The following is a 27,651-nucleotide window of genomic DNA, read 5'->3' on the forward strand; positions in this document are numbered from 1 at the left end:
TTGGATAAGCATTGCTTAGAAAAGTACGCCTTCCCAGACCGATGCGAGGCTCCCTGCCTGTCCTGACTCGCATCACCACTGTCGACCAGGTAGTAATTCACCTGGCTGCCGTGACCGGAAGAACCACGGTCCCTCACCTCGACGGGGACATCGTTGATTACTGTTTATGGCAACAAATATCGCCCAGCACGGGAGCCTGCGCGTTGCGACCAGTCACGGCTTGCGAACGACTCGCGAGTGGAGCTGAATCGGATATCACTTGCACGGTGCTGTGCGCTGCAGAGATCCACCATGATCCATCTTATCTCCACCGACCGATCCGAGTAAGGGCGGGTTTGCGTCCACGGTTGAACGTTGAGACGACAGCGATTGCAGTCTGATGGCATCAATGATTCTGATTGCTATGGATTGGTAAGTCTGATTGCTGTGGCAAAGCAAAGCCGCAATCTTGTGGCTTAGCCAGGTAAGGTATGCCTTCAAAAATACCCTAAAGAGTACGATGTCCATTCATTATTTCCCAATAATACACTGTACTCTCAATAGCAATATTCATCCAGTAGAAAAAAACTGCCTGCATTCCTGAAAAAAAAAATAAAAACCCAACGCCAATCTAACTCCATCGATATTCATTTAATTTAACCGTTCAGCAGCACCCACCTGCAGAAAACGGAGAACACGCGGAGGATTGCAACGCAATTAAATAATAATTAGTGGCGGAGACGCGCAATCACCCGTCGTCCGCGAGTCTTGGCATCTCCCAAAAAAGCAAAAACCGGGGCTAGACTTTCGGAAGATTCTGAACCTCTTACGTGGCTGGGTTCGGCCAGCCGTACCCGAATGGGGAAAGTTATGTATCCAATAATAGTTAGTGAGCCCTGGCACGGTGGGCACCAAAGCCCGATTTTGCCGTTTTTGGGGGCGGGTTCGTCTTGGCGGGTTCGGGAAGGTCGAAGAGGGCTTGGCGGGTTCCAGTCTTCAAGATCCCGTGAACGCGTGATGTTCTTGATTCAGATTGTTGATCGGCCAATGACAGAGAGGGTAATTCAGGATATGTAATCACCACTGACTTCATTGCGCTGCAACCTTAGCGGACAATGGACAGTATATAGCAAGATAGCAAGACGACTGCCATTGACAGTCTTCGTCTGTATAAGCTATTGTTCTATTTTGTATATATGTGCAGTTCATAGTTGGGAAGTCCTATAGGACGATGTAAGGTCGACAATGATTGAGTGACGATTGACGACGTCATCACCATGCACTGCGATCTGTTGCAACACTGCAAGGGCATCAATCTTATCTGATTAGGTTATTAGATAAGATTCAATGAGATTCCGGAGTATGTCCCCATACTTATATTTTCGCTGTCAATCATCTGCTGTACTACACTGGACGTATGTACATACATCTTGGATTAATCTCGCAAGATGAAGAGCATGTTCGTGTTGGTCTGTACTACAGTAACCACAAGAGGGCCATGTCTATCTCAAGATGCATCTCAACATTTCTTTCTAGTCATGTGAAGCCTGTCTCTCAGGCTGGCCAGCCTGCCTTCTTCCCCTTGCATTTGACGCGAGGGTTAACTGCTCAACTGACACCATGCGGTAAGATTGAAGATTACGCAGCCGGAGAAAGATACCTCGACATCGACTTAGCGTAAGGGGCGACGTCAGATGTATGCACTACATCTTGCTGGAGCCGAGACTCCAAGGCTAGCGTCTGCTGCGTTCCACCTAAGTACGGAGTACCTAGCCTAAGGTAATAATACGTTTTAAGATCTGCGAACACCTCCTTCCTGCAGCTGCCTGACTTGGACGCCGCCGCTTTAACAGGGGTGAGCAGGCTGAGTCAGGTGATCAGCTCACCCAGCCATGATGACTTTAGCATTTCAAACCAGATCTGAATTCAATTTATTGATTTGGCCTCCTGTAGCGGCGTGAAGTTGAGTATGAAAAGCCTCCTCCGAGCCTTTTTTTTTTCTGCATTACAAATCCAATGAATAGCACCTTCTTATTCAGCAATAAACTCATAACAAGCCGATACGTAAAGGGCGTCTTGCGAAGACGACTTAGAATCTTTGCTCAGTTCCTCCTCCTTACTAAGGCCCTCGTCTGGACTCCCCTACCAGTTCCGGGTTCAGCACGATCGATCGATCGCCTTTGCAGCGGCAACCTCTGCCTCAGACACCTGCTGCCAAAAAGGTGAGCATGCTTGTTCCCTGTAGACACTTCAATTTCAACTTCCTGTACAGTGTGCCTGGACCTAGGTCTCATAGAGCCGGCGACAACAGTGGTGTAGTAGGTACCCTTTATCTTCCGCTAGCTCCAGGTTAGGATCAGTTTCTGTCATAGGAATCACCTTCATTATCACTATCGTCTTGATAGGTATCAAGTGCTGCAAAGAGCGTTTCTGCTGCCCCTCTCAGGACATAATCTTTATATCTAATACTGTACTGGGGAGTCCACCCCCTGTATAATCAGTGACCTGCGATGTCAGTGCATGCCTGTATATAGTTTTCCTCGCGGGGTATGCTGTCATGGAGAATCATCGTCGTCTTCTTATAGTCAGTCATTCAGTCATTCAGTGTAGGATACTTTAAGATTTTTTTTTAAAAAAAAGACTTTCTTCGTCGGATTCCCAGAATCTATACATAATTAGGAATTCCAAAGAAAAAAAATCTAAATAAATAAAGAGACTTCATACCATAGGTAGAAATTCCTAAATATAGTGACCAAGGGCAATGCTTGACATTTCTGCAAATTATGCAACTTGCTTACTTGTTGAGGATGATGTGCTTGGAACTACCAATGGTTATGACTATATTAGCATTACGACTTCTGAGCGAGGATATTAATTAATAATAGGTGCTGGAAAGAAGATTCCCCCCTCGCTACCTATTTCATCAGCTATTCTCGTTCTTATCTCGTATCCATGCGGTAGTAGTATGTATTTTGTCCAACTAGTCCAGTGTTGCAGTGCTGTAACTCCAGTAAATGCTTTGCTGTGTTATGTAGACATGTTCACTGAAGTAGTTCAAGCATTCAGGGATATATAAGCTCAAGTTTATTAATAATGTTGCTGTCTGCCCTAAGACATAAGTCTCCGCAAACTTAGAAAAACGACTATATGTACAACACAACACAATACAATACTCCTCAAGACGAATTTCACTCTGTGTGATCACATTGAGTCGTGATCCAGGAATTCTCAATTGCATGGCATAAGAAATAGTCCTTGGTTTATTTATGGTATATTAATAAGTAATAAATGCGGTGCATATGCTGGTTGTCACTTGCGATGCAATCGGCATCTATCTACATTAGATAATTTTTAACATCACGCTATCCGCCAACAATAGACAAAAGAAATTCGTTTCATGCCATCGTAAGCCATTATCATCAGGAATGACGGGGAAAGAAATACCTATGTACATGGCCTAACTGGCAAAATCAACTTCGCAGGCATGCTTGACTCCGATTCCGGCATACTGCACGCAATGGTCTAGGTTAATTAGATGAGACTGCGCGGTTGTCTTTACTCTCGTGGCGTACAGCGAGATAGTTCGGCCACAAAGGATTGTCCCCAGAAAGAACTAACAGCCCCAGTCAGCCAGAAGTCACGATTGACGGACAGAAGAAACACAAACCTGGTATACTTGGAAATGTATTTCCAGAGTTTCTGGTACTTGGCCGCCCGCTGCTCCGGATCCATGGAGACGGCCTCGAGGTACGCGTTCGCTAGGTCCTCCGTGTTCCATGGATTCACGACCAAGCTGCCGTTCAAGCTTTGCGCAGCACCGGCGAATTCTGACAGCACCAAAACACCCTGCCGCTTTTGCTGACTAGCAATGTATTCAAAGGAGACCAAGTTCATACCATCTCGAGTGGACGAGACGACGCACGCGTCGGAGACAGCATACAGAGCGAGGAGCTCATCGAAGCTGACGGACTTGTGCATGAAATGGATGGGCATATAATCCACGGTTCCTACAAGTAGCTCGTTAGCTCGATAAATTCTACGAAAGCTGTAAAGTCTTCGACATACCAAATCGCCCATTGATGCGTCCCACCAGCTCATTGACCACCGCCCGCAGGTTCTGGTATTCCTCGACATCTTGCCGGCTGGGCACTGCCACTTGGACCAGAACCACTTTGCCGACCCATTCGGGGTGGTTTGCCAAAAAGACCTCCAACGCGTGCAGTTTCTGCGGGATCCCCTTAATGTAGTCGAGACGGTCGACGCTGACCATCAACTTCATGCCCTGGAACTTGTTTTCCAGATGCGCAATGCGACTCTGAATCTTTGGGTTTTTCAAGCCCTCGATGAACTTTTCCGGATCGATCCCGATCGGAAACGCGCCCACGGCCACCGAATGGCCTTCAAACTGGACGCTACTTGGCGTCGTGACTAACCCTCTGTAAAAGCGTAGTCAGCATTCATTCCGTCACGGCGGGTTCACGTGGACAGGCTTCGTACAGGATGTGGGAGCAGCTGCTCAGGAAATGGCGGGCATAGTCGAAGGTGTGGAAACCGATCAAGTCGCAATGTAGCACACCCCGTAGAAGGTTCGCGCGGACGGGCAGAATCCGGTAGATCTCGCTGCTGGGGAAGGGCGTGTGCAGGAAGAAGCCGATGGCGATGTTCTTCTTGCCCTGGGCGCGGAGCTCGCCGCGCAGCATTTCCGGCAGGAGCATCAGGTGATAGTCATGCACCCAGACCATGTCTCCGTCCTGCACCTCCTTGGCGATCGTCTGCGCAAACAGCCAGTTGGCTTCTTTATACGAGTCCCAAGCCGATTCATCGAACACGATCTCCCCCGGGTGATAGTGGAGCAGTGGCCAGAGGATTGAATCTGGTGATTTTCAATTGCTCCGTGTCAGCGCAGGCGCTCTCTACAGGACACCAGGACCGTCTTGCGACTCACTTGAGAAGCCATTATAGTGCCGGTCGGCCAGCTTGTCGTCAATGAACACTGGGGTCGCATTGTATTCCTCCTTCAACCTGCTTTTAACTGTGCTGATCTCATCTTCAGGAACCTCCAAACCGGGCCACCCATACCATTGGAAGGTGGTTGTCTTTGCAAGCCCGCTGAGACCGGTGACAAGACCTCCCGACGACATGGAAAACTCATATTTCCCGCCTTCTGAGCGCCGGATGGTAATTGGCAGGCGGTTGGACACCAGGAGCAACCGCCCGCCGCCCGGCGATGGCTCTGTCGGCGCGGGCGACATGGCTATCAGCCGATGACGTTATGGCAACAAGGGCAAAAAAAGGGAATCGTGGATTCAATTCGTATTCTCTGCGCTGTCAAGTTCAGGCAGGGAAGTCTCCTTGCGTGCGATGTCGACGCGCTCAGGACACAGGGAGGAGGGAGGCAGAAAAAAAAACGCAGTCACATGGAGCATCCTACCTTAAGGCATCTGCTCCCCTCCGCGGGGAGAACCCACCAGAGACGACGGTTACTTCTACCTAAACGATCAACCCGCGACCTAATCGCGGCGTGGACTCCGGTCGAAGCGATTGCTTGCCCGAAGCCCGCTTTCGACGCCCTTCACTGCCCGTCGTGGCCGCCGTGCGCGAAGGCAGCGTGTGGACGGAGATCAGGCCAATCAGTCTCGCTTGGCTCCGTGGGTCGAGACCCCTCGAACCGTCGAGAAGGCCGATTAAGCAGGCGCCAGGATCGCAGCATCTCGACTGGGACCGGGCGGCTGGACCGGCGTTCCAGCCCCGCCGCGCCTCCTGACGTCGACGATCCTGCGGCGAAGCACGCATCTCGCTTTGGGCTGACAGCAGCTTGTTCCAGGCTGCCTGCATCGCGATCCTCTCCGGAATATTCGTTTCTCAGCGCCGTGATTGGTTGCCTGAGGCTCGTGGGCGAGCCAGAGCCCCCCGCTGGCTGCTCGCTGGCGTCCTGTGGGACGAAAACGCCAGAATATTCTATGTCATCATCCTACTTCGCATTCCCACATCGCGATACCACCATGCCTTATACAATCCGCGCCAGGTGCCTAACGGGCTCTGTCAGGCCCCGACTTTGTCCGGAGGGGAAGGTCGACTGCCTAAGCACATGATTGCGCCCAGAACGCCATCCCACCTTATAACCCCTCGATCGCTTCTCCGCCATTATTGCCCCCGGATCCCTTGTGCTGAGTATCAAGAAGACCTCTGCATTGTATGGCGTCGTGTCGTGTCGTGTTCCTGGAGTGAGATTGATCGATCTCGACTCTAGCGGCTCTCCCGCTCCTTTGATACCCGTATCTTATCAGGGCGCCCGCCCCATCGGATTGCAACCCCTTGAGATTAGACGTACGGCACGAAGTCATCGAATCAATGACTCTCTACGTGGTGTCCCTGTACGTGTTGCCATCCTTTCAGAGGCATTGTTGAAGTTCTGCCCGTCACTGACAAGGGATCGATCAGGTTTCTTCCCTATACCATCGATTTTGAGGCGGCAGGGGTCCGGCGTGGCCGGTATGCGCCAGATGGTATCCATGCCCCCCTTGACGATAAGATCGAGGGCCGTCTGGCCGAATTGCGTCGTCACAGACGCCCCAAGTCCCTGTCGATGACTCCTGGTGCCACCACCGATCATGAGAAGATCTTCAAGCCCTTCTATGCCTCGCAGTCCCACGCAGACGAACCTCACGTACCAGGCCCCAATGAAGTCCGTGTGGAATCCTGGGGCCTCAGTCGGAAATTTAACCAACCCAGATCCAAGGCTGTGGTACCCCCAGAGCCTTCCATCCTCAGCCGTCAGGATAAGAATGAGGCGACCAACGAGCCCATACTTCGCAACGTGGATGGGCAAGAGTCCGAATCCGACCCGGATGATGCCGGTAGCCCACGAGTTCTCCTCTCAGACGTGGACTGGGTCGTGAAAGCAGCTGAACAGGGCAACGGAGGTCTCCGAAACGCTATCAATGCCGCTGTCAAAGCAGGCATTTTGCAAGACAAGGTCTGGGTGGGTACACTCGGCATGCCAACCGATTCACTCAAGGAGCACACCCGCACCAGCATCGCAGAGCGACTGGAGGAAGAATTCGAATCGCTCACGGTCTTTGTCAGCGACAGTGAATTCGAGGGCCACTACTCTCATTTCTGTCGCACCGTTCTCTGGCCGGCTTTCCACTACCAGATGCAGGAGGAGCCGCGACACAAAGAATACGATGACCATTCGTGGAGACAGTACGTCAAGGTCAATGAAGCGTTTGCCAACACTCTGGCGCAGAGATGGAAGCCAGGGGACCGGATCTGGGTCCACGACTACCATCTTCTGCTACTGCCCACCATGCTCCGACAAAGACTCCCCGACGCGGAGATTGGCTTCTTCATGCACACAGCGTTCCCATCGTCGGAAGTCTTCCGCTGTTTGACCACCCGAGAAGCCTTGTTAGAAGGCCTTCTTGGCGCCGATCTCATCGGGTTCCAAACGGAAGAATACTGCCACCATTTTCTCCAGACCTGCAGTCGTCTCCTCCGCCTGGAGGTATCGGCGGAGGGCGTCCACCTCCCCGATCATCTTATCCCAGTCAAGCCTTTCCCCATTGGTATTGACAGCCCTTCGCTCAACGTCTTGAGGCAGTCGCCCGAGGTGAGGGAGTGGATCACGAAAATTCGCGACAGATACGCTGGGAAACATTTGATAGTGGCACGGGATCGACTAGATGTTGCGGGAGGCATCAAGCAGAAGCTCTTGGCCTACGAGACCTTCTTGCGGAGATATCCCAAATGGAGAGACTCTGTAAGTTCTCAGCGTCTTAGTACGTAAGTTGGATGCTTGCTAAACAAATTTAGGTGGTCTTGATTCAAGTAGCGTCCTCTATGTCAGAGCTGCCCGATCTCGAAGCGCAGGTTTCCAAGATCGCAATGAGAATCAACTCCGTCTATTCGACCCTGACACACCAGCCGCTGGTCCTGCTCAAGCAAGACATTTCCTTTGCACAGTTCCTCGCCCTCATGTCGGTGGCTGAGATCTTCATGGTCACCAGCTTGAGAGAAGGAATGAACCTCACGGGGCATGAATTTATCCAATGTCAAGACGGACTCGTTGGCCCGCAGAAGTATGGTTCTCTGATTCTGAGCGAATTCACCGGCAGTGCTTCCATCTTGAGTGGGCACCAGTTGCTGGTTAATCCGTGGGATTATCAGCAGTGCGCCGAAGTCATCGACCAGGCTCTCGAGCTGTCGCCAGAAGAGAAGCAGAAGAACTGGCAATTCCTCATTGACCGCATGACTCAGCACACTGCGACTTCGTGGTGCGACTCTTACTTGAAAGCCCTGTCGGACGCATACAATGCGCAAGCCTCGCAGGATCCGGCGCTGGTGTCCTCTCTTTCCATCGACTCCCTGAAAGACAAGTACGAGCGCTCCAGACGTCGTCTATTTATCTTGGAAGACCAGGGAACACTTGACTTCTATGCGTCGCCCAAGGATACGACTCCAGCGTTGGAGGAACACAAACTCGACGCTATCAGATCTCTACTGAGCGATCCAAAGAATGTGGTCTACATCACCAGCTCTAGGACGCCCAAGCAGCTCGAGCTATCAATGAAAGACGTTTCTGGCGTCGGGCTGATCGCGGAGAACGGCTGCTTCCTGCGGGAACCAGGCAAGGCCGAATGGGAAACGCTTCTGGACGAGAGCAATACCCGGGATTGGCGATGGGGGATCCGCAAGGTCATGCAATATTTCCAGGAGCGGACTGACGGTAGCCTGGTCGAAGAGCGGCGGTTCTCCCTGACGTTCTGGTACAAAGACGCCTTGGATCAGGAACTCGCCGTGCGACAAGCTTCTGATCTGGCGGACCAGATCAACGGCTCTCGCGGCACCGAGCCCATCCGCGCCGTCCTCACCGAAGGTGCGGTAACCGTGGAGCCAACGAACGTCACGAAGGCATCGACTGCCGAGGTGGCCTTCCAGAGGATGTGCAGCAGCGGCGACAACAGTAACGGCAACGGCAACAGCAACGGCAACGACATTGTCAATGGCGATAAGAACTCCCTATCACAGACGACACCAGACTTCCTCCTGGTGGCGGGCGGCTCTCGCGACGACGAGAGTCTCTTCCGCTGGGCAAACAAGCTCAGCCAAGAGGGCAAGGTGCCGAATGTCACCACTATCACGGTGGGCACTCATGCGACGGCCGCAGCGACGCTGTTGGAGAACAACACGACCGTGACCGACGTCCTGACAGTTCTCACAAACACAACACCAGCAGCAGCTAACTAGTTAGCTAGCTAGCTCATCAGAGACGAAGTGAAACTAGCATCCTGATCCTTTGATCTTTTATCTTTCCTCCAGGCATACATTTTCTTTTTCTTTCCATCATCTCTTCATTTTTCCCTTTTCTTTTTATATATTTTTTCTTATATGGCTTAGATACGGCGTATACGCGGGGTCTACATGCATGCACATACTCGAGATAACTACCTACTACCCGTTTCTTACGAGTTTTTGACGATACACGAATGACTGGCTGAGTGAACGAATTGAATGAATGAACGAACGGGACAAAAGGTTGGAGTATGCATATATGTATGTAATGTATGAACTGTACATACGTGCGTAATGAATTAATACATACGACCTGGAAGGGATGATCGAAAGAATATACGCAATCCATACACAGGCCATCCAGAATACATGACTGAATAATGATTACCCCTCAGACTCCTGAGAACAGTCAACATCCATCTCCGCGGACTACCACTTCCCGCGCCAACAAGTCCATCGAAGTAAGGGTAATGCTGACGTGTAGTCTTGACATGCTGATCACAACTTTTCGAGCCGTTATTTATATGAAAATTTTTCTATTTTCTTCTTTCCCTCAATATTCTTTTTGTTTAACATCTTATTTATTTAATCTCCGTGACAATTTCATTGATCGATCGATCTATCTATTCCCAACAACACAACCACAACCAAAGGAATAAAAAAACAAAATAGAAAGGAGGGTGGGGGAAAAAAAACATGGGAATCTTCGTCCTCGCAGAAGTCGTCTTCGACACCCTCCGTCTCTACCCCCTAGGCAAATACACACGAAGCTGGAACAAAGCCTTCACCGGAAGCGAAACAAAAACCCAGCAAAAGACATGGATCCAGCAGTACCGAACCGAAGAATCCAGCTGCGAGCATCTTCTCCAACGAGAGACCTACCTGAAAGAGGAAATCGACGCGCTGCAGAAACTTCCCGAAAAGGACCTGACGACCGACGAAGTCGCGCAGAAGCTGCGAGCCAGGGAAGATGAGCTCGCCAGGATCAAGCAGGTGTACTGGCTTCATCGCCAGAAGCTGGGCAATCTGCAGTCTGGCAAGCCCCAGGGTGGCGCCTGGATAAGGGAGTTTGATCTCCAGCAAAAACAGAGGAAGACGCGTCACTGGAAGAAGGATCGCGAGGCCTGTGAGCTCAGGGGCGGGTGCTGTGATAGGGATTGCGGATGCTGTGAGCGGGCTCGGAAGATCCTCCGTCCGGAAGGGAAGACGATGGAGAAGAAGAAGATGCATTGCAGTGTGGCGTGTGGATGCTGTGTTCGGAGTCGTGGGTTTGAGGATGTTGATCCGGAACTCAGGAAATCAGTCCAATAATTATAATATAATAATAATAATGGTCAGTTCAAAGACTGGTTGATCATCGATTGGATAGAATTCTGACCGTTAATTAAAGAACAATGATCCTGGAACAGACTTTTCTTTTTAATTAAAGAAGCCTCGAAGGAGAAAGAAAAGAGGGTTCGAACCGAATTTCAGATATTTGCCACCATTATCAGAAAGAATTATCGAATGACAGACCCAAAAAAGTAGCTCGTATAGACTATCCAAAGAATGGTACTCTGATTTGGTTTTAAACTAAGGCAAAAAAAATAAAAGAAAAGAAAAGAAAAAAGCGTTAGACGTTACTACTACTACTACAATACAATACATGTCTGTCCATCAGCCCTCGAGAACTAAACTAAGTGATCAATCAAGAGTAAAGAAAACCGACTACTACATCAACATCAACATCGACGTCACAGCTAATCATACGTAACTCGATCACAAGAACAGAATGTCAAATAAAACAAAACAGTCAACTCCCATCCAAACCATGCTGTCGTAAATCATAGAACACGAAAAAGGCCCTCTAGGACTGAGCCAATAATCAAAAATCAAAAATTCGGTTTAAAATGTCATAGTAAAGAAGGATAGGGATAAAGCAGTGTGTTGAACGTGTGAAAGAAACCCGGGGGAAAAAGATTGAGCGTATCAACGACTTAACCGCCTGTATCGTCAGTGTTGTTTTGATTGCTGTTCGCAGTGGAGGCGGAGCTGCCTCCTGAGATCAAAGTCGGTGCTATTCGCCTCTTCTTTGGTTGTTGCTGCTGCTGCTGCTGCTCCGACGGCTCTTTGCTCTGGGCTTTCGTCTCCTCCTTCTCCGACTCGCTCGCCGCGCCAATATCGCGCTTTCCGAGAACGCTGCCGCTCATCGAACTCGTGGCACTATGTGATACTCCAGACATCGGTGTCTGTGGCGTGGTAGTGAGGGGCAGGGTCTGAGGTTGAGCGGAATTGGCTGCTGTGACGAGCGGGACAGATCCCAGAGTAGGAGTTGGGTTATTAACGACTGTGTCCAATTGTGTTGCAGAGTTCGTATTATTTGACGAGGTTGAGGTCGAATGCGGCGGGCTGGCCGGACGACCTGCATTGGTTGAAGAAGGCTGAGCAGGACCTGCGCTGCTCGGTGCCGTACTCGCCTTCACTAACGAGGGAGAGGTGGTCTGGGTGGGTGTAGGCAGAGGAGTGATGCTCGCTGACGAAGCAGTCGAAGGAGCCGCATGGTGATGCGGCGTTGGCACTGGGCCAACATAAGGCTGGCCGAGTTCGCCAGGAGCAAACGACAATGTTGAGCAGAAGCCATCGGACGAGCTCATTATCAAAGTCAAACCATCGTTCGACCTGTTTCGTTAGTTTTACGGAATTGCAAACACGTGTCACAGCTGCTTACCAGGTCAAGTCCGTGAAGGTAGCGAAATGCAGATTGCTCACGACACACAGCGGTGTTTGCTGCTGCGTGTCATAAACCAGGACCGCATCCTGCGTAGCAACTGCATACACAATCCGATACGGCAAAGCGAAAGCCGGGCTAGAATTCGCTTCGCTGTCTGCAGTCTTGGGAGGTTTTGATGGATCACTTGTGGCAGAAACGGGTGGTGGTTCCATTGATGGGTGGCTGGTCACGTTTGACGCAACCACTGGATCCGGAAGCGAAGGGAAAGCATCTTCTCCAGAAGACGTATCCAGAGTGATGTGGCTGGTAGGCCGTGGCGCTTGTCGGAGGGTGTAATACACTGGAGAGCATCTGACAGCGACTGACGGCTTCTTGTGGCCAGGCAGGTGAGCAATCGGCGGCTTGTTGAAGCCGGCACGTGTGTAGATATAAACCGTATTTATCACTTCGTCTACGGTCTTCGACGGATCGCTGGGAGAAACATGAGAGGTCTTATACTGACCCGCGGGTGTGAAAAGCAAACTGCCATCAGGAGCAAAAGTCAATCGGCGGAAAAAAGACGTGAAAGTCTCGTTGGCGTAGAGATTGGCGTTTTTGACTCCAAGGCCACCGAGCAGACCCGGCGATGATACTTCCATAGGTTTCACAGCGGGCAATGGCAATGAAGGAGCAGGTGACGCTGAACGGCGGATGGAGGGAGATGATCCAAACGATGAACGTCGACTGTGAGACACAGGAGGAGGATCCATGGGCAAGGCCGTCGCTTTTGGCGTGCCGGGAGCAGAGGGAGCCGGAGAGGCAATGGGATGCGGGTTGCTGGTGGTCGACTGAGTCTTATTTCCAACATCAGACGGGGCCGGACTGCTCGAGGGCACTCGTCGAGCAGGCAGATCCATCTTCAGGAATTTGCCATGAGTGGTCAACGAGAATTGACCATCCTTTGTCTTCAGACTGTATATATGGACCGATCGGTCGGACGACTGGGTCGCGACGAATTCATTCAGCGGGTCCCAGGCGACGCCTTGAACGTAGTGAGAGTGCTCTGCGATCTGCCGAACCATTTGGCCTAAGAGCTTGCAGTCAGCAAAACCTCGCCTGCAGGACTAAAAGAAGGAATTGGCTGTCCAACCCGTCTGAGCATTGTAGATGCGAGCAATATTGTCCATGCTTCCCGTGATGATGAACACGCCATCGGGAGACCACGCCAGGTCATAGATCTCCGCTCCAGACGACCTACACATGTGCTTCACCCGCCAAGTTTCCTTGTCATCCGATCGATCCTCCCCGAAGGTGGATGTTGTCTGGAGTTCCGAGGGCACCCAAAGCAGCACGTTGCCATCATCACCAGCAGAAGCCAGCATCTCACCTATTTCCGTCAGCAGGACGCTCCAGAAGAGTGACTCGAGAGGTGCAGGGCATACCTTTCGGAGAGAAGCGGACCACGTTCACTGCCTGTGTGTGCTTGACCAGGGTGCTCAGATAGGTTATTTTTCGTTCCTCCCCGGTACCCTCGACTTTCCAAAGCTATGACAGAATCAGAACAAGGGAACGGCGAACACTGGGAGGGGAATGCATACGCGGACATTGTTATCACTGCATGGGGAGAATCAAGGTTAGCGTCAGCGTTGACATCTCACGGGCAGTGGAAACGTACTTTCCAGCAGTGGCCAGTCGACCATTGCCATGAGGATCGAAGTGCACCGAGTATATTGGGGCATTGTCATTGTGCCAGGCGATCAGCAATGGGGTGGCTTTCATGGTGGCAGTTCAGTGCCCCGGAGAGCACTGTCCAAGCCCGGCAGCGCAAATGAGCAGCTGTATGGAAACTGGTTTGGTCGAAACCCGGGCCCAATTCTGATGAATTGAGGTCAATGAAGAAAATCCAAGATGGCTGGGCAGGACATGCAAGGCGGAGGGCTGCGAGGCGGAGAGGAGTTGGCCGGAGCGGTGATGCTGGACGTTCCTTGGTAGTCGACCAGGGGAGCAGCGACACGGCCGGAAACGCGGGACAGAATCTATACAAGAGTCCGGCAGGTGGTCACGACACGAGCACAGGCAAACCGTATACAAAAATGCCTCGAGGGAAACACAACAAAAGAAGGCAATTAGTTAATTAATTTAGGTCGTTACAGCACAATCCAGAGCCGTGAAGACGTTGGCTGCCTCGTCGCCCAGTCACGACGGTTGGCGGATGCGTTCGCGTTCCGCGCCAGGCGAATCAAAGGCGCGTTGCTGGCCTGGCCAGCCCTACTGCCCCAATCGCACCGGCATCCGCGCCGTCGTCTGGCAGTGGAGAAATTGATGCTCAAGTGAGCATTTCGGCGCTCGTCGACTGGTCGTGTCTGTCAGTCTTGGCCTGTTACGAGCCAGTGGAGGGCGACGGAGGCATGGGGTGGATGACACGCGCCCAAGCGTGCACACTACAGATTAGATCACTCAATATCTAGTTACATCTACGGCGTTGGCACCGACGTGATATGAGGCACTTTGCAGATGAGCGACTCTCCTGACACATGAAACGAAGCGGCAAAGAGCCATCTTCCCCAATCCGCTCTATTCCGTGCGTCAACGGTCCTGCTAGGTTACATGGGAAACCTTCTATTTCAGAAGCCCATCCGCTAGGTCGTTTTATCTCTATCGGATCAACTGAATAAAAGAGCAGAGAGCCGTAGACTCGTTGAACTATGTATACAATAAAAGATTCCCTTTCCTAAAACCCATCCGAACGCCCGTTCTCGTTATAGAGGTATAGGCAGCATGCCGCATGAATGATTAGATAAAATAAAATGTACATCGAACGAAAATCCCCTCCAGCCAGCTGTTCTAGGTGATCCATTTTCCGATAGTCTCTCCAAACCACTTGATCGCTTTTTCTTGCCTCTTCAATCGTGCTTCCTCCTGCTTCTTCAGATACGGTGAAGCCTCTTCCGCATACCTCTTCTGCTGCTCCATCTCGGCCTTGATGGACCGGATCTCCAGCTCGCGCTCGTGTGGCGTGAGCTCTTCCAACGGTTTGGAGGGTTTGGAGCCAGGGGGGAGCTGCTCGCCTCCTGGTATCACAAGTTCTCCTGGTCGAGTGTTGGAGTCATTCTGCGGAATGGGTTTAGCATCCGGGTTGAAGAGAGAAGTGATCGGTGGTGGCTCGACTCCGGCCGCACGCGCCTCCTCAACTCGTCGCTCGAAATCCAGCATCTGATGGTACAATTTGTCGGCGTGCATCTGGATCCGTTCCTCCCTCTCTTCATCCCAGTCGAACGAGGCGGCGTACCCGAGTGCCTGAAGGAATTTCTGTCGCTTGTCAGCATCTTCAGCATTGAGTACGTAAAAAGGGAAAACGCACAGCTTGAGTTGTATAGCACCGAGAGAACTTTCTGTTCTCCTCAGCACACATCGTCGCGCGCGCCCGCACCATGCTCCACCAGTCGCTTTTTTGAAAGCACAAGCTCAAGGCCTCATGTTCGAGGGCGCAGTTCTCCATCGCTGCATGGTGCACCGCATCCTTGCGCTGCTTAAACTTCTCGACCACTCTCTCCGCTGACCGGACTTCCGTACCCTCGATCTCTTCTAAAGGCTTATAGGTTTTCCAGAGGTGAGCGTACCGACCGTCCGGAAAGAGCGATGCGGATGGAACGGTCGGTTTGGAGGAGTCAGCGGCATCCGAAGCAGGGGCTGACTGGGAGGACTTTTGCGATTCAGCTGGTGGTGGAGTCTCTTTTGACGGTCGGACTGTATTCGTAGGAGAATATTTGGTCGTCTCTTGCTCTAGGAATTGCCGCAGCTCTGGATCGAGCTTCTTCGTCGGATCATTCTGACTGGAGTTTCCCCAAAACCAACTCATTGGGGATGCAGAACCGCTAAAGAAGACGGTGCAATAGTCCAAACAAGGTATACGAAAAAAAAAAGCAATAGAGTAAAGAGCTATAAGCGTCAATCGGTGGTCAGGATCACCACGATCAAAGCGATGCGGAGAGGCAGAGCCGCCGATTTTCCAGCGGCGCCAGACCGCTTCGGGCCTCCATGCGCGACCTTAGGTGGCCGCTCTCCGCCCAGTGTTCCCGCCCGCGTAAGCTAAACTGTACTTGTATAAACCCAAGCCGCAACACATCGCGTCTGTCTCGCGCGTCGAGCTCCTGGTGGGAGCTGCACCGCTTATCATGGCTTCCAGTACGGTGTTCCGAAGCGATTGCTTCTATTTCTACTGCTGACCATGGTGTTTGCAGGTCGAGAGGAGCGCTTGCAGATGCGCCAGCGCGGTGCAGGGTATGCTGATTCCCCCGCGGCGGCGTGAATAACAGCTGACAGCCAGCCTGCTACAGCACGCGCAAAATCAAGGATGTCGATTTCGGATTCTCCTTCGGCTCACCAGTGGCCGCCGCTCCACAGCAGCCATCGCGTCAAAGCCCTCAGCCTGCTCCAGCTCCTCCCGCTGGCCTGGGGCCTGCCGAGCAACCTCAAACCCCAGAAAGACAAAAGCCTGCTCCCCAGCTGTCACCAAACAAGGCGCCGGAAGGATCGCAAGGTCATGCGGAACCTATCCGGACTCCTGGGAGCTCGCGGAATAGGCTTCCTGAGAGACCTTCGACCTTCGACATTCCGCTAGACGAGGAGCAGTTTAGGAGCAACAAGAGAAGGAGAATTGGTGAGTGTTCCATTCAATTTTTTCTTTGTTTCCTTGCACTGATTAATCTACCTAGGTACAGCAAGTACAGTTCTCGAGGATGCACCCGCTCCTCTGTTGGAGAATGCGCAGGCCGAGCATTCAGCCCCTCCGACTCAAGATGCGACTACAAACGATAACAGCGTCCAGCCTGACGGTGAAACAGCCTCGATCCCTGCGGCGACTCCTCATATCAACGGAAGCCAGTCTCAAGATGCCTCTGATCAGATACCTGCTCCTGAGCAGCAGGACACAGGTGCCTTCGATCAGACTACAATACCGGACACAGAGGCAAAAGCTACGACAGAAAATGACAAACAGAACCTGTTGGAGAACGGAGAATCTGTACGGGATGAGCGTCAAAAGAACAAACGAGCAATACGAAAACCGATCCCCCAACAACCTCCAGACCGTGAGCAGTCGGTTGAGAAGGTTCACGATCAGGAGAATTGGAAAGTGGTGACCGAACAGACAACAGAGGTGCCTAGCCCAGAAATTCCTGCTGATGCACCTGCGGAAGAGGCAAAGGAGAATGGAGATTCTCCGCAGAGCCGAGGGACACGGAGGAGAAGAGCGGGAGATGACACTGCAGAAGAAACTGGCCAAGAAAATGGTGAAATTGAAGACCAGGCAACGAGGAGAAAACCTAGTCGGAGGAAAGCGCGTCAAGAACAGATTAGTCAAGAGGACAAAAATGATGCACCACCTGAGCCCCCTGTAGTGCAGAAAGAAACTAGTCAAGAGAGCGAGGAAATTGAAGACAATACAGCGAGGCGAAGACGCGGTCGGAGAAAAGCGCATCAAGAAGAGATCAGTCAAGGGAAAGACGAAAATGACGCTCCCCCTGAGCCTCCTGTTGTGCAGAAAGAACCCGCAGCTCCAGCATCAGCTGAGGTCCCCGAAGCAGAGCCTGACCGGCAGGAAGCTGACCAAGAAGAGCGTGGATCAGCTGAGCGACCTCCGAAGAGACGCAAGCAAAGACAAAAGCAGGCGCAAAATGCAGACGACCGTGTCACAACTAGAGCTCGTCGTTCAGTGGAGAACGTCCCAGAGAAGCCGGAGCCGGAGCCGGAGCCGGAGCCAGAACAAGAACCAGCTTCTACAGAACAACAAACACAAGTGGACCAGCCTCAAGCCGAAGCCCGTGAACCGGAACTGTCGCAGAAGCGTCGCGGCAGGCCATCAGGATCGAAGACCGGAGCTGGAAAGTCAAAACAGCGCAACAGACAGTCATCCGCGCAAGGAGAAGAAGCTGAAGCGGATGGTGAGAGTAAACGCCGTGGAGAAACGGTTCCAGTTACAGTCCACCGTCTCGCTAATGTCACAGCACTGGATTCGCTTGCTGATGACTCTGCGAACTCCTCCTCCGACGAAGAATCCGCTGATGAATTGTCCACGCGGAAGAAATTCCCCAATCGCGGGGGCGTCAACCCCGCCGATGTACTCAGCCAGATCTGTCGCGAGACGCTGGAGAAGACGCTGACCACGCTGAAGAACGGGATCGCGAATGAGTCGAATCCGGCTCGACGGTCGGAATGGACCCGCAAGCGGAAGGCCGTCGAAGCGTATGGCGCCGAGCTCGAAGGACGACTCTTTGAGCTGAGCGAGATGCTCGACAGCAACTTTGTGTTGAGCGTGCAGCTCAAGAAGGCGAAGAGGGAGATGGCGGACTTGCGGAACCGACTTCTCCAGGTCCGGCAACAGAGGCAGGAAATTGCGTTGCGGATGGACGAGGTGCGAAGAAAACATAATGAAGAGGAAAGCGAGAAGATGGTATGCCTCCCTATAACGACCCTTAACATCGTGTTACGTATATCAACTAATGTCTTTGTTAGTCCCGCAACACGATCAACAACTCTCTCCACAACCTCGAGCTTGCCCTCGACCGCAACAAAGTCCGCAACGTCGATGAGACAAGCGAGGCCGGCGAAGATTCATCATCCCGCTCTGCCTCCAGTATAGCTGGTCTGGAGTTCTTACTCCGCACCGTCGCGGACAACGTCAGCTCCATCGCTCCGGGGGCTCAGGGCGGACTGCTGAATCAAGTCAAGGCCTTCAACGCGCAGTTGGAGATGGCGCTCAAAAGACTGGAAAATAAATAGCTAACTAGCTATTCCAGCGCTGTCCGCTGACCTGTCCTTTTTTTTTTTCTTAATTCCTCGATCTTCCGACATTACACTTCTCTATACCACAGTTCAGTATTCACTCTCTCCTCACAGGTTGAGGATGAGGATCGTTGTCGTCTCTGTTATTTATTGGCTTGGCTCGAGTTGGATTTGGGTACGGAGTACGGAGTGGGATGGATTGCTATGTAGCTCTGTATATTCTACGTTCTGTCTATAGTGGCATATGGTCATAAACCCTGGAAATAGAATCGATCGGCGTCAGTTTTTTTTTTTTTGTGAGTGCTTATGTATGTATTTGCTTTTTCACGTAGTCTATACAAGGACTTTCTATTGTGTATTTATTGTGCTGATAGTCCTGGTATGACAACTCCATCAATACAACAACCCAACCAGCTCTCCCTGGCTCATCATTCATTGCAGCGATGCCTTGGTTTTAAAATACTCCGTAAAAAATACTCCGTAAAAAAAGAGGGGAAAAAAAGAAAGAGGAAAGACATTTAGAATTAAAAGCCTTAACAGCAACTCGAATGAGTTCCTGGTCTAGGTAAATGTTAAGGATACAAGGGAGGACGCTTAAAATACTCCGTATTACGAACAGTGGTGATGGCACAGAGATTTCCACCACCAGGGAATTCAACTCTTGATGAACATCAAAGATTACTCTGGATTAGTTTTAGGTTCCTTTTTTTTTAAGGTGCGAAAAAAAGAAAAAAATGATTAAGAGATCCAAAATATATCCACTTTTGGAGTGGTGGAGAAAAAGAAAACTGACAAGAGTGGGATTCGAACCCACGCCCCCTTTCGAAGACCAGGAACTCGGAATGAGTTGCTGTTAAGGCTGTTGGGAGGCCTTAACCTGGCGCCTTGGACCGCTCGGCCATCTTGCCTGTTTGTTGAAATGTGGCGGCCCTTTCTGGTTTACCATCCAAAAACACTCTACCTGAAGTCAGTAACTCAGTTCTCCCTCCACGCTGGCGCGTATAGTAGGTAGCCTTGCCTTGTGGGAAAACCCCTAGACTCTGGTGTAGTTAAGAGCCTGAAGTAGAACCCCTGTGAAAAAAGTGCTCCAAATTATTTACGATTAAAAAGAAAAGTACGCTAATCATGCGGCCATGTTATCTTACGATCGGGTAGCTAAGATGTGCATTGTAGCCAGCAGCGGATAAAAATATATAAATATTCCACACACTGCAACAGATACGTAAACGTCACGAGTTGTCAACATTTCCAGACTACTTTTCTTTTCTCACTATAACCAAACAAATAAATCAACCAGGGGCAAACAAACATGTTATTTCCACTTTCTGAAAAAACGCACATTGAAGGCAGATTTCTTGTTTACAGTATGTTTCAGCGGCTCGCTGCCGCACCCACTATTAGAGCACAAGGTAGGCCCGAAACTGATCCACAAAAGACAGAAGAACCGAAGAACATAGACCCAATTCCCCAAGACAACAAACCAATTTTTTTTCCACCTTTCTCTCCCTTTTATCTTCATCTCTACCTGGGGAGGGGTGAGAACTCACACGACACCTGCAGTCCTGGCCCAGACTGCAAACCCAACCTCATCGACTGCTCCAGACTCACCCGGACTTTTCCCGCCAAGTTAAAATATGGGACCTGCTCAGCTCCTGTGTATTTGCCAATGAGAATCTGCCTGCCAAGATTCAATGTGGGTTTTTGATTTGATGCTCCAGAAATTCGATACCTTATCGCATGGCCAATGGTGGCTTGCTTGCAAGAACCCCAGATTTGGGGCTCATGCCCTCATCCAGGCTTACTCCGTATGAGCTTAATCCGTCATTGACCAATAGAAAACTAGCTTGTCAAGAATTCAATACGGGACCTCATCTGCTGCTGTGCAATAAGATGCCAGCTGCCGAGATTCAATGTGGACTGGATGCTCCAGTAGCACGGTAAGCTCTCTGCGAACCCACTTGATCACTGTCGCATATTGACGCTGCCAATCAAACGATAACTGAAACAAGATGGCAAATAAAAAAAATTTATTGTGTGAAATGTCTTGGCTGTATAGGTCACGAGATATCCTCTTGATTTGGTTGCTTGTAAACGGCGTACTTGAACTCAACCAGAATGAAGCAAGACGGAGCGTGTCTCTATTGGACATGTATATTTCTTGAATACCTTTTCTCTCTTTCTTTCCCATTTTGTAACTTTAAATGGGACAAGCGAATTTTTGGCCTATTGGGATAGACTCAATTGAATTTTGATGTTGATTTATTGTTCTGTGACATGCGGGTATGCAACAATCCCTCCTCCCAAAAGGGTTTAGCATATCTGCTTTTGGAAGGCGGTAAGACAATCCATACATGCGCGATATTAATCCATCTCGTTATCTGTCTCTAGTCCCAAAAATATGGCCTCTCAGAGTTTTAATACTCCTTCCTGCAATCGGACTCTAAACTCAATGTCTCGATTGGCAAGGCTAGCCCGTTCCAGGCTAAACTTCCACGCCAGCGCCGAATTCCATACCCCCGTCTATCGCTTCAACGCCTTTACCAGCGCCAGCGAGCTCTCCTCCAAATCCGCCATCCTAATGCGAAGAAAAAGGGAAGAGGGAGAAGACTCAAAGAGGCAGAGAAATTGGCGATGTTATTATCTCTCCGCGTCTCCCGGATAAGATAACGCCGCCTCTTTCGATTAGCAGATAATATTAAACTGCATGCCTAGGAGATGCCCCTTGTCCCTCCTGCCCCTCGATATGTCGCGGATGACGTCGATCGCTCCACCTGCAAAGTGGCGGGGGGGCAATTTGTCAGCCAAATGCCGAGTGCAACAGAAGGAGCTCGGGGATTCCCCCTTTCGGAGACTTTTGGCCTCGTCGGGGAAGCCGGAAGATTCTCGGAACTTCGCACGAGACCAATTGGCGAATGAGATGCGCGGGATAGGCATACGCATGCAAAAATGGAACAATCGCTGCCCGGTCGAGGACTGCAGGATTTTAGGCCTCGTCGCATCGACACGGGGGCTCAGGTCTTGTTCTTGTCTTCTGAATCTCAATTCTTCAAATTCTTCTTCCTCCTTAGGTCCTCACACTGTCAGTGTTTTTATTCCGCACCGCATCGCATTGCATAGATACCACCACAGCGACTCTGCCTTTTTGACCCCGCATCAGTTCGTTTGCCATAATTGCACCCAAAATGACGAAGCTCTTTAGCCCGATCAAGGTCGGCCGCGTCGAGCTGCCGCAGCGCATTGCCATGGCTCCCATGACGCGCTTCCGGGCTGACGACCAGCACGTCCCTCTGCCCTACGTGAAGGACTACTACGCCCAGCGAACGGCGGTTCCTGGCTCGTTCGCCATCACCGAAGCCACCTTCATCTCTGCCAAAGCCGGCGGTTACAAGAACATCCCCGGCATCTACACCAAGGAACAGATTGCTGCCTGGAAGCAGGTCACCGATGCCGTCCACGCCCAGAAATCCTACATCTACCTGCAGCTGTGGGCGCTGGGCCGCGCCGCCAGCCCGGACGTCATCAAGGAAGAGGGCTACGATTTCGTGTCCAGCAGCGCCACGCCCATGAGCGCCGACGCGCCGACGCCTCGTGAGCTGACCGAGGCTGAGATCCAGTCCTTTATCGCCGACTACGCCCAGGCGGCTAAGAACGCTATCGAGGCTGGCTTCGACGGTGTCGAGATCCACGCTGCCAACGGCTACCTCATCGACCAGTTCACCCAGGACACTTGCAACAAGCGGACGGACGCCTGGGGCGGCAGCATCGAGAAGCGCGCCCGCTTCGCCCTCGAAGTCACCAAGGCGGTTGTCGACGCCGTGGGTGCGGACCGGACGGGTATTCGACTGAGCCCGTGGAGCACCTTCCAGGGCATGCGCATGGCCGATCCCGTCCCGCAGTTCACCTACCTGACCGAGAAGCTCAAGGAGTTCAAGCTGGCTTACTTGCATGTCGTCGAGTCGCGCATCGCCGGTAACACCGACGTAGAAAGCTCCGACACGCTGGACTTTGTGCTCCAGGCCTGGAACAACACGTCGCCAGTGCTTATTGCGGGTGGATACAAGGCCGAGTCGGCCAAGGAGGCCGTCGACTCCCGGTACAAGGATTACGACGTGGTCATTGCCTTTGGCCGGCCGTACATCTCCAACCCGGATCTGCCATTCCGGGTGAAGGAGGGCATCGACTTCGCTCCGTACGTCAGGGACCTTTTCTACGTGCCAAAGGAGCCCAAGGGATACATCGACTACCCGTTCAGCGACAAATTCACTCAGATCAAGGCTCGCGCATGAATCAATCTCCAGAAAGACCATATATACTACAGACTTGTCGACCTTTCTGGCATGACTGGCTGTTGATGAATTCAGCATGATATGATTCGTTGAATAGAGAAGATACCTTCCATGCATGGCATAGACGCAGCTATTGTGGATAGTACATAGTTAATCCAAAGACTGCACTGTATATAGAATTATCGTACATGACCAAAAATAATTTTTCTTTATTTAGGGCCTTGTCCAGTTGCAGACATTGTAGGTGAATTACAGCAAGACACACCACATCACGTTAGAAACTAACTCAACTCTAGCCTACAGCTAGCAAATCCCTCAAGGCGACTGACTGACTGCCTGCGTCGTGGTGCATTGCATGAGCCAGTTGTCATGATGATTACTAATACGGCATACAACTCGGGGAGTTAGCGATCGGGTAAAAGGCCTTTTTCCCCGACAAGATTGCTTCTATATCTGGGTCCAGACCCACCTAGGTGGGTGATTCCATCAGCGTACCTACAAGTTACCTACCTCAAAGTTGATATCATTAGAGGGTTCAGAATCGTCTGATAAGCTAGAAGAAATCAAGATTCCCTACTCCGTAGACTGGGAAAGTTTCTCGAGTTGGACCTAGTAGTTAATTGCTGTGGGGTTCTGCGTGTACAGTACATGACTTGCAAACATCAAATGAATCATATAGTTTTTTTTCTTACCCATCATTATCGTTAGTGTTTTATCTGGAACTTCTGCATCGCTCCATCTACTTTGAAAATGTGTTTCTTGTGCATTACCAGAAAGAATTCTGCTTGTTGTCTACACGACTGCAACTTTCTGTTTGCTGTGGAGCTGCCAAAAGCGGTAACCGAGAGACTAGGTGGTATTAGCTTCATGCCATGCTCACGCTACTCTGCCCACGCGACGAGGCCTTGCAACTACTATGATTATTTCTACAGTTCTTGAATCTTCTTGTTCGTATATTCGTTGAGAATGCGATGTGGATTTTGGCCCAGTTTCTGACTCGTGAATTCGGGACGGCTGCGGGGTAACACAGATTTATCGCCTGGTTTCTTATCGAGACCAAGCCAATCTTCAGAGACGAGATGGTTCGATCTCGGCAAACCGCAAGGCGTAGCAGCAGATGGGTCTGGCCTCAGCACAGTTTTGTCGACCATGCGGGCAAGCAGGCGACCTTTTGTCGCTGGGCAGACGAAGACACCAGCCTTCCTAAAGAAATAACAACCTCGAGACCTTGCTTTTCCATTCAGGTCTACAGTACCCTACCGCTGACGGTGACCTCACGAAATTACTCGACTACATCTCACGTGGCTTTAACTCGGAGCCCTTCCCCTGTTTCGAAATCTACGCTGAGCAACCTGATGTCTTTGCCTGTGTGGAGCATCAGAGACGAGAGATTGGAAAAGCTTTGAGGCAAACGAGGATGGCTGAATCGGGTTCACAGTCTTTGCCCCTGATTCCTAAAGTTGCCACGGACAGGTTTGACCGTCGCCGGCGAGGCTTTCTTATCGTGATCACCTCAGATAGCTATCGTAGCGGGGCCGCGCCGCCTCGCCATATAGAGTCAACAGGTCCTCTCTGGGTCATTTTTGACAGAAAATTTCCTCACAAGACTTGCATGGATACGACGACCCGGCTGGAGAGCGATCCCCGTGAGGCCCAGGCCATAGGCATGGCCATTGAAGAAATAGAAGTCTTACCTGAGAAGACGGAGATACTAGTGAAGCGGATTCAGGGCACGTACGATATGCGAAGCGATCTGTGGCTGATGTATCAAAGAAGTTTCCAAGAGGATGAAAGCCCGGACTATGGATTAGACGAGGACGAAGATCAGCCTACAGATCAGATAGAAGAAATGGGAGACGGACCAGCAGAAGATACCTTGAATCATCAAGCTCAAGCATTGTCATTATCGACGGATTTTAAGGTCACCACTGGACCGGGAAATGCGATAACAGTCACTTCTTCTTCTTCTTCTTCTAACACGATGACATCCGATCCGACCTCCGTTACGTCGTCTACGCGCCGTTCTTGCATTATTGTCCTGGAGGAGGAAACCATACCCTTGAGATCACCGCGAGGGCATTTACTTCAGCGATAGTTTCGCATCTTCCCCCAGGCAAAACGGTCCATTTCGAATTCCACAAGCCGCCAGCTACGTCTTTCGCCTCGATCATATCCTTCCATCGAGATCTCCTCCGTGCACGACCGGAAATGTCAGTGGGTGCGCTGCGTAACATCCCACCACCACCACCACCACGACGACCACGACAACAACAACAACAACAACCAGACGGTGCTGCTGCGACCGCCCTTTCCCGTATCTGTCCTCACACTCGGAGTGAGCGTCAACCGCTCGAGCTATTATTATTGTACAGTACATACATAGAGCCATATAAAGTCTTTGCCGTGGTGCTTGACAAGCCGGATTTCATCAACCAAGCCGGTGTCTTGTTCGTCATGGCCGACGGCGGCAGATGTAAGCAGCATCCGGGGGACATTCACGAGTCTTGCGGCGGACCGAATTCTGACTATTACAAGACCCAAGTCTGGCGCAGTGCGGGGATGGCGGAGGCTGCGAGGAGATTGGGCATGGTTGTGTTTGACGAGATGGAGAAGTAGTCATCTATATCTACATGAAGGAGAAGAATTGACTGTTTTCATGGAGTTTATATACAGCAACGGCATTGCATGACCATCTTTCTGCTTCATGAGCATTGGGCGAGTTTTTTTGCCCCTGGCATCTTCCGCTCTGTATATATACCTCTACAAGGGAGAAAGCGACCTGCAAGAAAACTTCTTTAATCTTGTTTATCCAGCAAGTAGAAAGAAATCTCAGCAGCGGGCAACTACAAAGGGAAGATCGTGGTTGTGTCTACATGATGGTCAGCTCCCAGGCGTTAGTGGCATCTCGTTTGCTTGCTTTCTTGTTCCTAGTGAATTCTAGAAAGAATTCATCTGACATTAATGAAGGTGAAACTGGGCTCTATAAAAAGACAATGAAATTACTCTAAAAAGTCTATAGAAAAGCCCTTACAAAGCACCTCACTAAGAGGGAGTAAGCAAGGTGCTGTGTATGTGACAGCTCTTCTATTAGTGGGTTTGCACAGGTTATGTATAGATACCTAGGTAAAAGCCCTCACATTAAACCACCTAATTGCTGCTCTCAGACGGTTAATGGGTCCGATGACCCAGTACACATATTTGCTAGATAGGTATTAATGTCAGATTTGAGAGTCTAGGTACGACGGGAGGTACAGAGTACACCCAGGTAGGATATACAATGAATTTAAAATCGACCAGAGATTTAAAGGATCTACTTTTCAAAACACACACACACATTATTATCTTAACTATGTACCCTAGGTACCATCAATGGATAAATAATAGGCAAGTACATATGCTAAAAAGAAGGGGCGTCTTCTACTTTGTAGATGTCACGGAATGTTATGTTTGTGCAGTCCTTTATTTGTAGCTAGGCATTTTTCGCCCCTGCTTGTCTATGAAACAAACTCCTTGTGATCAATATTATAGACCGGGTGTTTCTCTGTCTTGCTTGTCTGACATACTGAAAGGGATACTGTTGTTTCTTCACCTTTCATACTGTGCTGGTCTTAGGCACATGTACTGTAGATAAATTATACTCCATAGTGGCTGATCAGCATTGGCATACTGTCCAAATCTGCTAACTGTGGAAATCATTTTTTGTTCCACAAAGCAAATCACTCTAGGAGGAAAAAAATTTTTTTACTTATAAAAATGAAGAAAAACAAAAAACAGAACGACACCAACAGGATTTGAACCTGTGCGGCCGAAGCCAAGTGCTTTCTAAACACTCCCCTTAACCACTCGGGCATAGTGTCGAAACCTGTCACCCATATCAATCATTTTCGTTCTACAAAACAAATCTCTGTATGGATTGAGTCTTTGGGACAAAACAAAAAGGTAGCAAAACCTCCACTGATTAATATTCATCAGAACTTAGACACTGACTTTCTCTCGCTTAGGAAACCCAGTAGATTTCTATAAAGGACTGCGCTTCGTGGCTACCAATTTTCTCTAACACCGTTTCTGACTGATTTGGCTCAAGTCAGCAGGAGTGAGGGAGATATACAACTAGAAAAAAAAAAAAAAAGAAAATAAAAGAAAACTTCTGAACAGAGCCTCGCTTTCTTGCAGAGCCTGCCTGGGACATGAACTCATATGCTAAAACTGCTACCCTGCGAGGAATGAGAAAATCAGTTCTCAGTGCATTGCCGATCTGAATTCATTTAGTATGATATAAAATAAAATAAAATAAAATAAAATAAAATAAAATAAAATAAAATAAAATAAAATAAAATAAAATAAAATAAAATAAAATAAAATAAAATAAAATAAAATAAAATAAAATAAAATAAAATAAAATAAAATAAAATAAAATAAAATAAAATAAAATAAAATAAAATAAAATAAAATAAAATAAAATAAAATAAAATAAAATAAAATTCCTTGGATGATTCTTTGGTGCAATAACTAATTAAATAGGATAAAGGAAAACATTTCATCCTCTATTTTTTTCTTTCTTGCTTTTCTTTCTTTCTTTCTTTTTTTTCCCCGTAACTAGGACCTTCTATGTACTGTACA

At 50.0% G+C, this 27,651-nt stretch overlaps 9 protein-coding genes across 9 annotated transcripts; 5 read left to right on the top strand and 4 right to left on the bottom strand.

Moving 5' to 3' along the window:
• Positions 1-1,184: 1,184 nt before the first annotated feature.
• Positions 1,185-2,364, bottom strand: T310_0796 (uncharacterized protein; the record flags this gene model as incomplete). Its single annotated transcript, XM_013476314.1, has 6 exons — positions 1,185-1,300; positions 1,407-1,450; positions 1,640-1,748; positions 1,866-1,899; positions 2,100-2,318; positions 2,359-2,364. 6 exons carry the CDS (start codon positions 2,362-2,364, stop codon positions 1,185-1,187), a joined length of 528 nt encoding a protein of 175 aa, XP_013331768.1.
• A 1,170-nt stretch (positions 2,365-3,534) lies between these two features.
• On the bottom strand, positions 3,535-5,231 carry T310_0797 (Alpha,alpha-trehalose-phosphate synthase (UDP-forming); the record flags this gene model as incomplete). Its single annotated transcript, XM_013476315.1, has 5 exons — positions 3,535-3,592; positions 3,647-3,986; positions 4,045-4,415; positions 4,477-4,852; positions 4,925-5,231. 5 exons carry the CDS (start codon positions 5,229-5,231, stop codon positions 3,535-3,537), a joined length of 1,452 nt encoding a protein of 483 aa, XP_013331769.1.
• Positions 5,232-6,330: 1,099 nt separating this feature from the next.
• Positions 6,331-9,228, top strand: T310_0798 (Alpha,alpha-trehalose-phosphate synthase (UDP-forming); the record flags this gene model as incomplete). The annotated part of the gene is made up of 3 exons (XM_013476316.1): positions 6,331-6,353; positions 6,421-7,741; positions 7,795-9,228. The coding sequence occupies 3 exons, from the start codon at positions 6,331-6,333 to the stop codon at positions 9,226-9,228; spliced, it is 2,778 nt and encodes a 925-aa protein (XP_013331770.1).
• Positions 9,229-9,653: 425 nt separating this feature from the next.
• Positions 9,654-10,584, top strand: T310_0799 (Uncharacterized protein; the record flags this gene model as incomplete). Its single annotated transcript, XM_013476317.1, has 2 exons — positions 9,654-9,734; positions 9,946-10,584. 2 exons carry the CDS (start codon positions 9,654-9,656, stop codon positions 10,582-10,584), a joined length of 720 nt encoding a protein of 239 aa, XP_013331771.1.
• A 665-nt stretch (positions 10,585-11,249) lies between these two features.
• T310_0800 (Chromatin assembly factor 1 subunit B) lies at positions 11,250-13,707 on the bottom strand (the record flags this gene model as incomplete). Its single annotated transcript, XM_013476318.1, has 5 exons — positions 11,250-11,931; positions 11,981-13,049; positions 13,113-13,349; positions 13,405-13,507; positions 13,621-13,707. 5 exons carry the CDS (start codon positions 13,705-13,707, stop codon positions 11,250-11,252), a joined length of 2,178 nt encoding a protein of 725 aa, XP_013331772.1.
• Positions 13,708-14,806: 1,099 nt separating this feature from the next.
• Positions 14,807-15,821, bottom strand: T310_0801 (uncharacterized protein; the record flags this gene model as incomplete). The annotated part of the gene is made up of 2 exons (XM_013476319.1): positions 14,807-15,271; positions 15,324-15,821. 2 exons carry the CDS (start codon positions 15,819-15,821, stop codon positions 14,807-14,809), a joined length of 963 nt encoding a protein of 320 aa, XP_013331773.1.
• A 402-nt stretch (positions 15,822-16,223) lies between these two features.
• On the top strand, positions 16,224-18,742 carry T310_0802 (uncharacterized protein; the record flags this gene model as incomplete). Its single annotated transcript, XM_013476320.1, has 4 exons — positions 16,224-16,243; positions 16,300-16,622; positions 16,678-18,413; positions 18,476-18,742. 4 exons carry the CDS (start codon positions 16,224-16,226, stop codon positions 18,740-18,742), a joined length of 2,346 nt encoding a protein of 781 aa, XP_013331774.1.
• A 3,185-nt stretch (positions 18,743-21,927) lies between these two features.
• On the top strand, positions 21,928-23,031 carry T310_0803 (NADH:flavin oxidoreductase/NADH oxidase family protein; the record flags this gene model as incomplete). Its single annotated transcript, XM_013476321.1, has 1 exon — positions 21,928-23,031. The coding sequence occupies one exon, from the start codon at positions 21,928-21,930 to the stop codon at positions 23,029-23,031; it is 1,104 nt and encodes a 367-aa protein (XP_013331775.1).
• Positions 23,032-24,110: 1,079 nt separating this feature from the next.
• T310_0804 (uncharacterized protein) lies at positions 24,111-25,126 on the top strand (the record flags this gene model as incomplete). The annotated part of the gene is made up of 2 exons (XM_013476322.1): positions 24,111-24,113; positions 24,284-25,126. 2 exons carry the CDS (start codon positions 24,111-24,113, stop codon positions 25,124-25,126), a joined length of 846 nt encoding a protein of 281 aa, XP_013331776.1.
• Between the last annotated feature and the right edge of the window lie 2,525 nt (positions 25,127-27,651).

This window comes from Rasamsonia emersonii (genome assembly GCF_000968595.1).
Source record: "Rasamsonia emersonii CBS 393.64 chromosome Unknown ctg1118621759964, whole genome shotgun sequence".
NCBI classification, from domain to species: Eukaryota; Fungi; Ascomycota; class Eurotiomycetes; order Eurotiales; family Trichocomaceae; genus Rasamsonia; species Rasamsonia emersonii.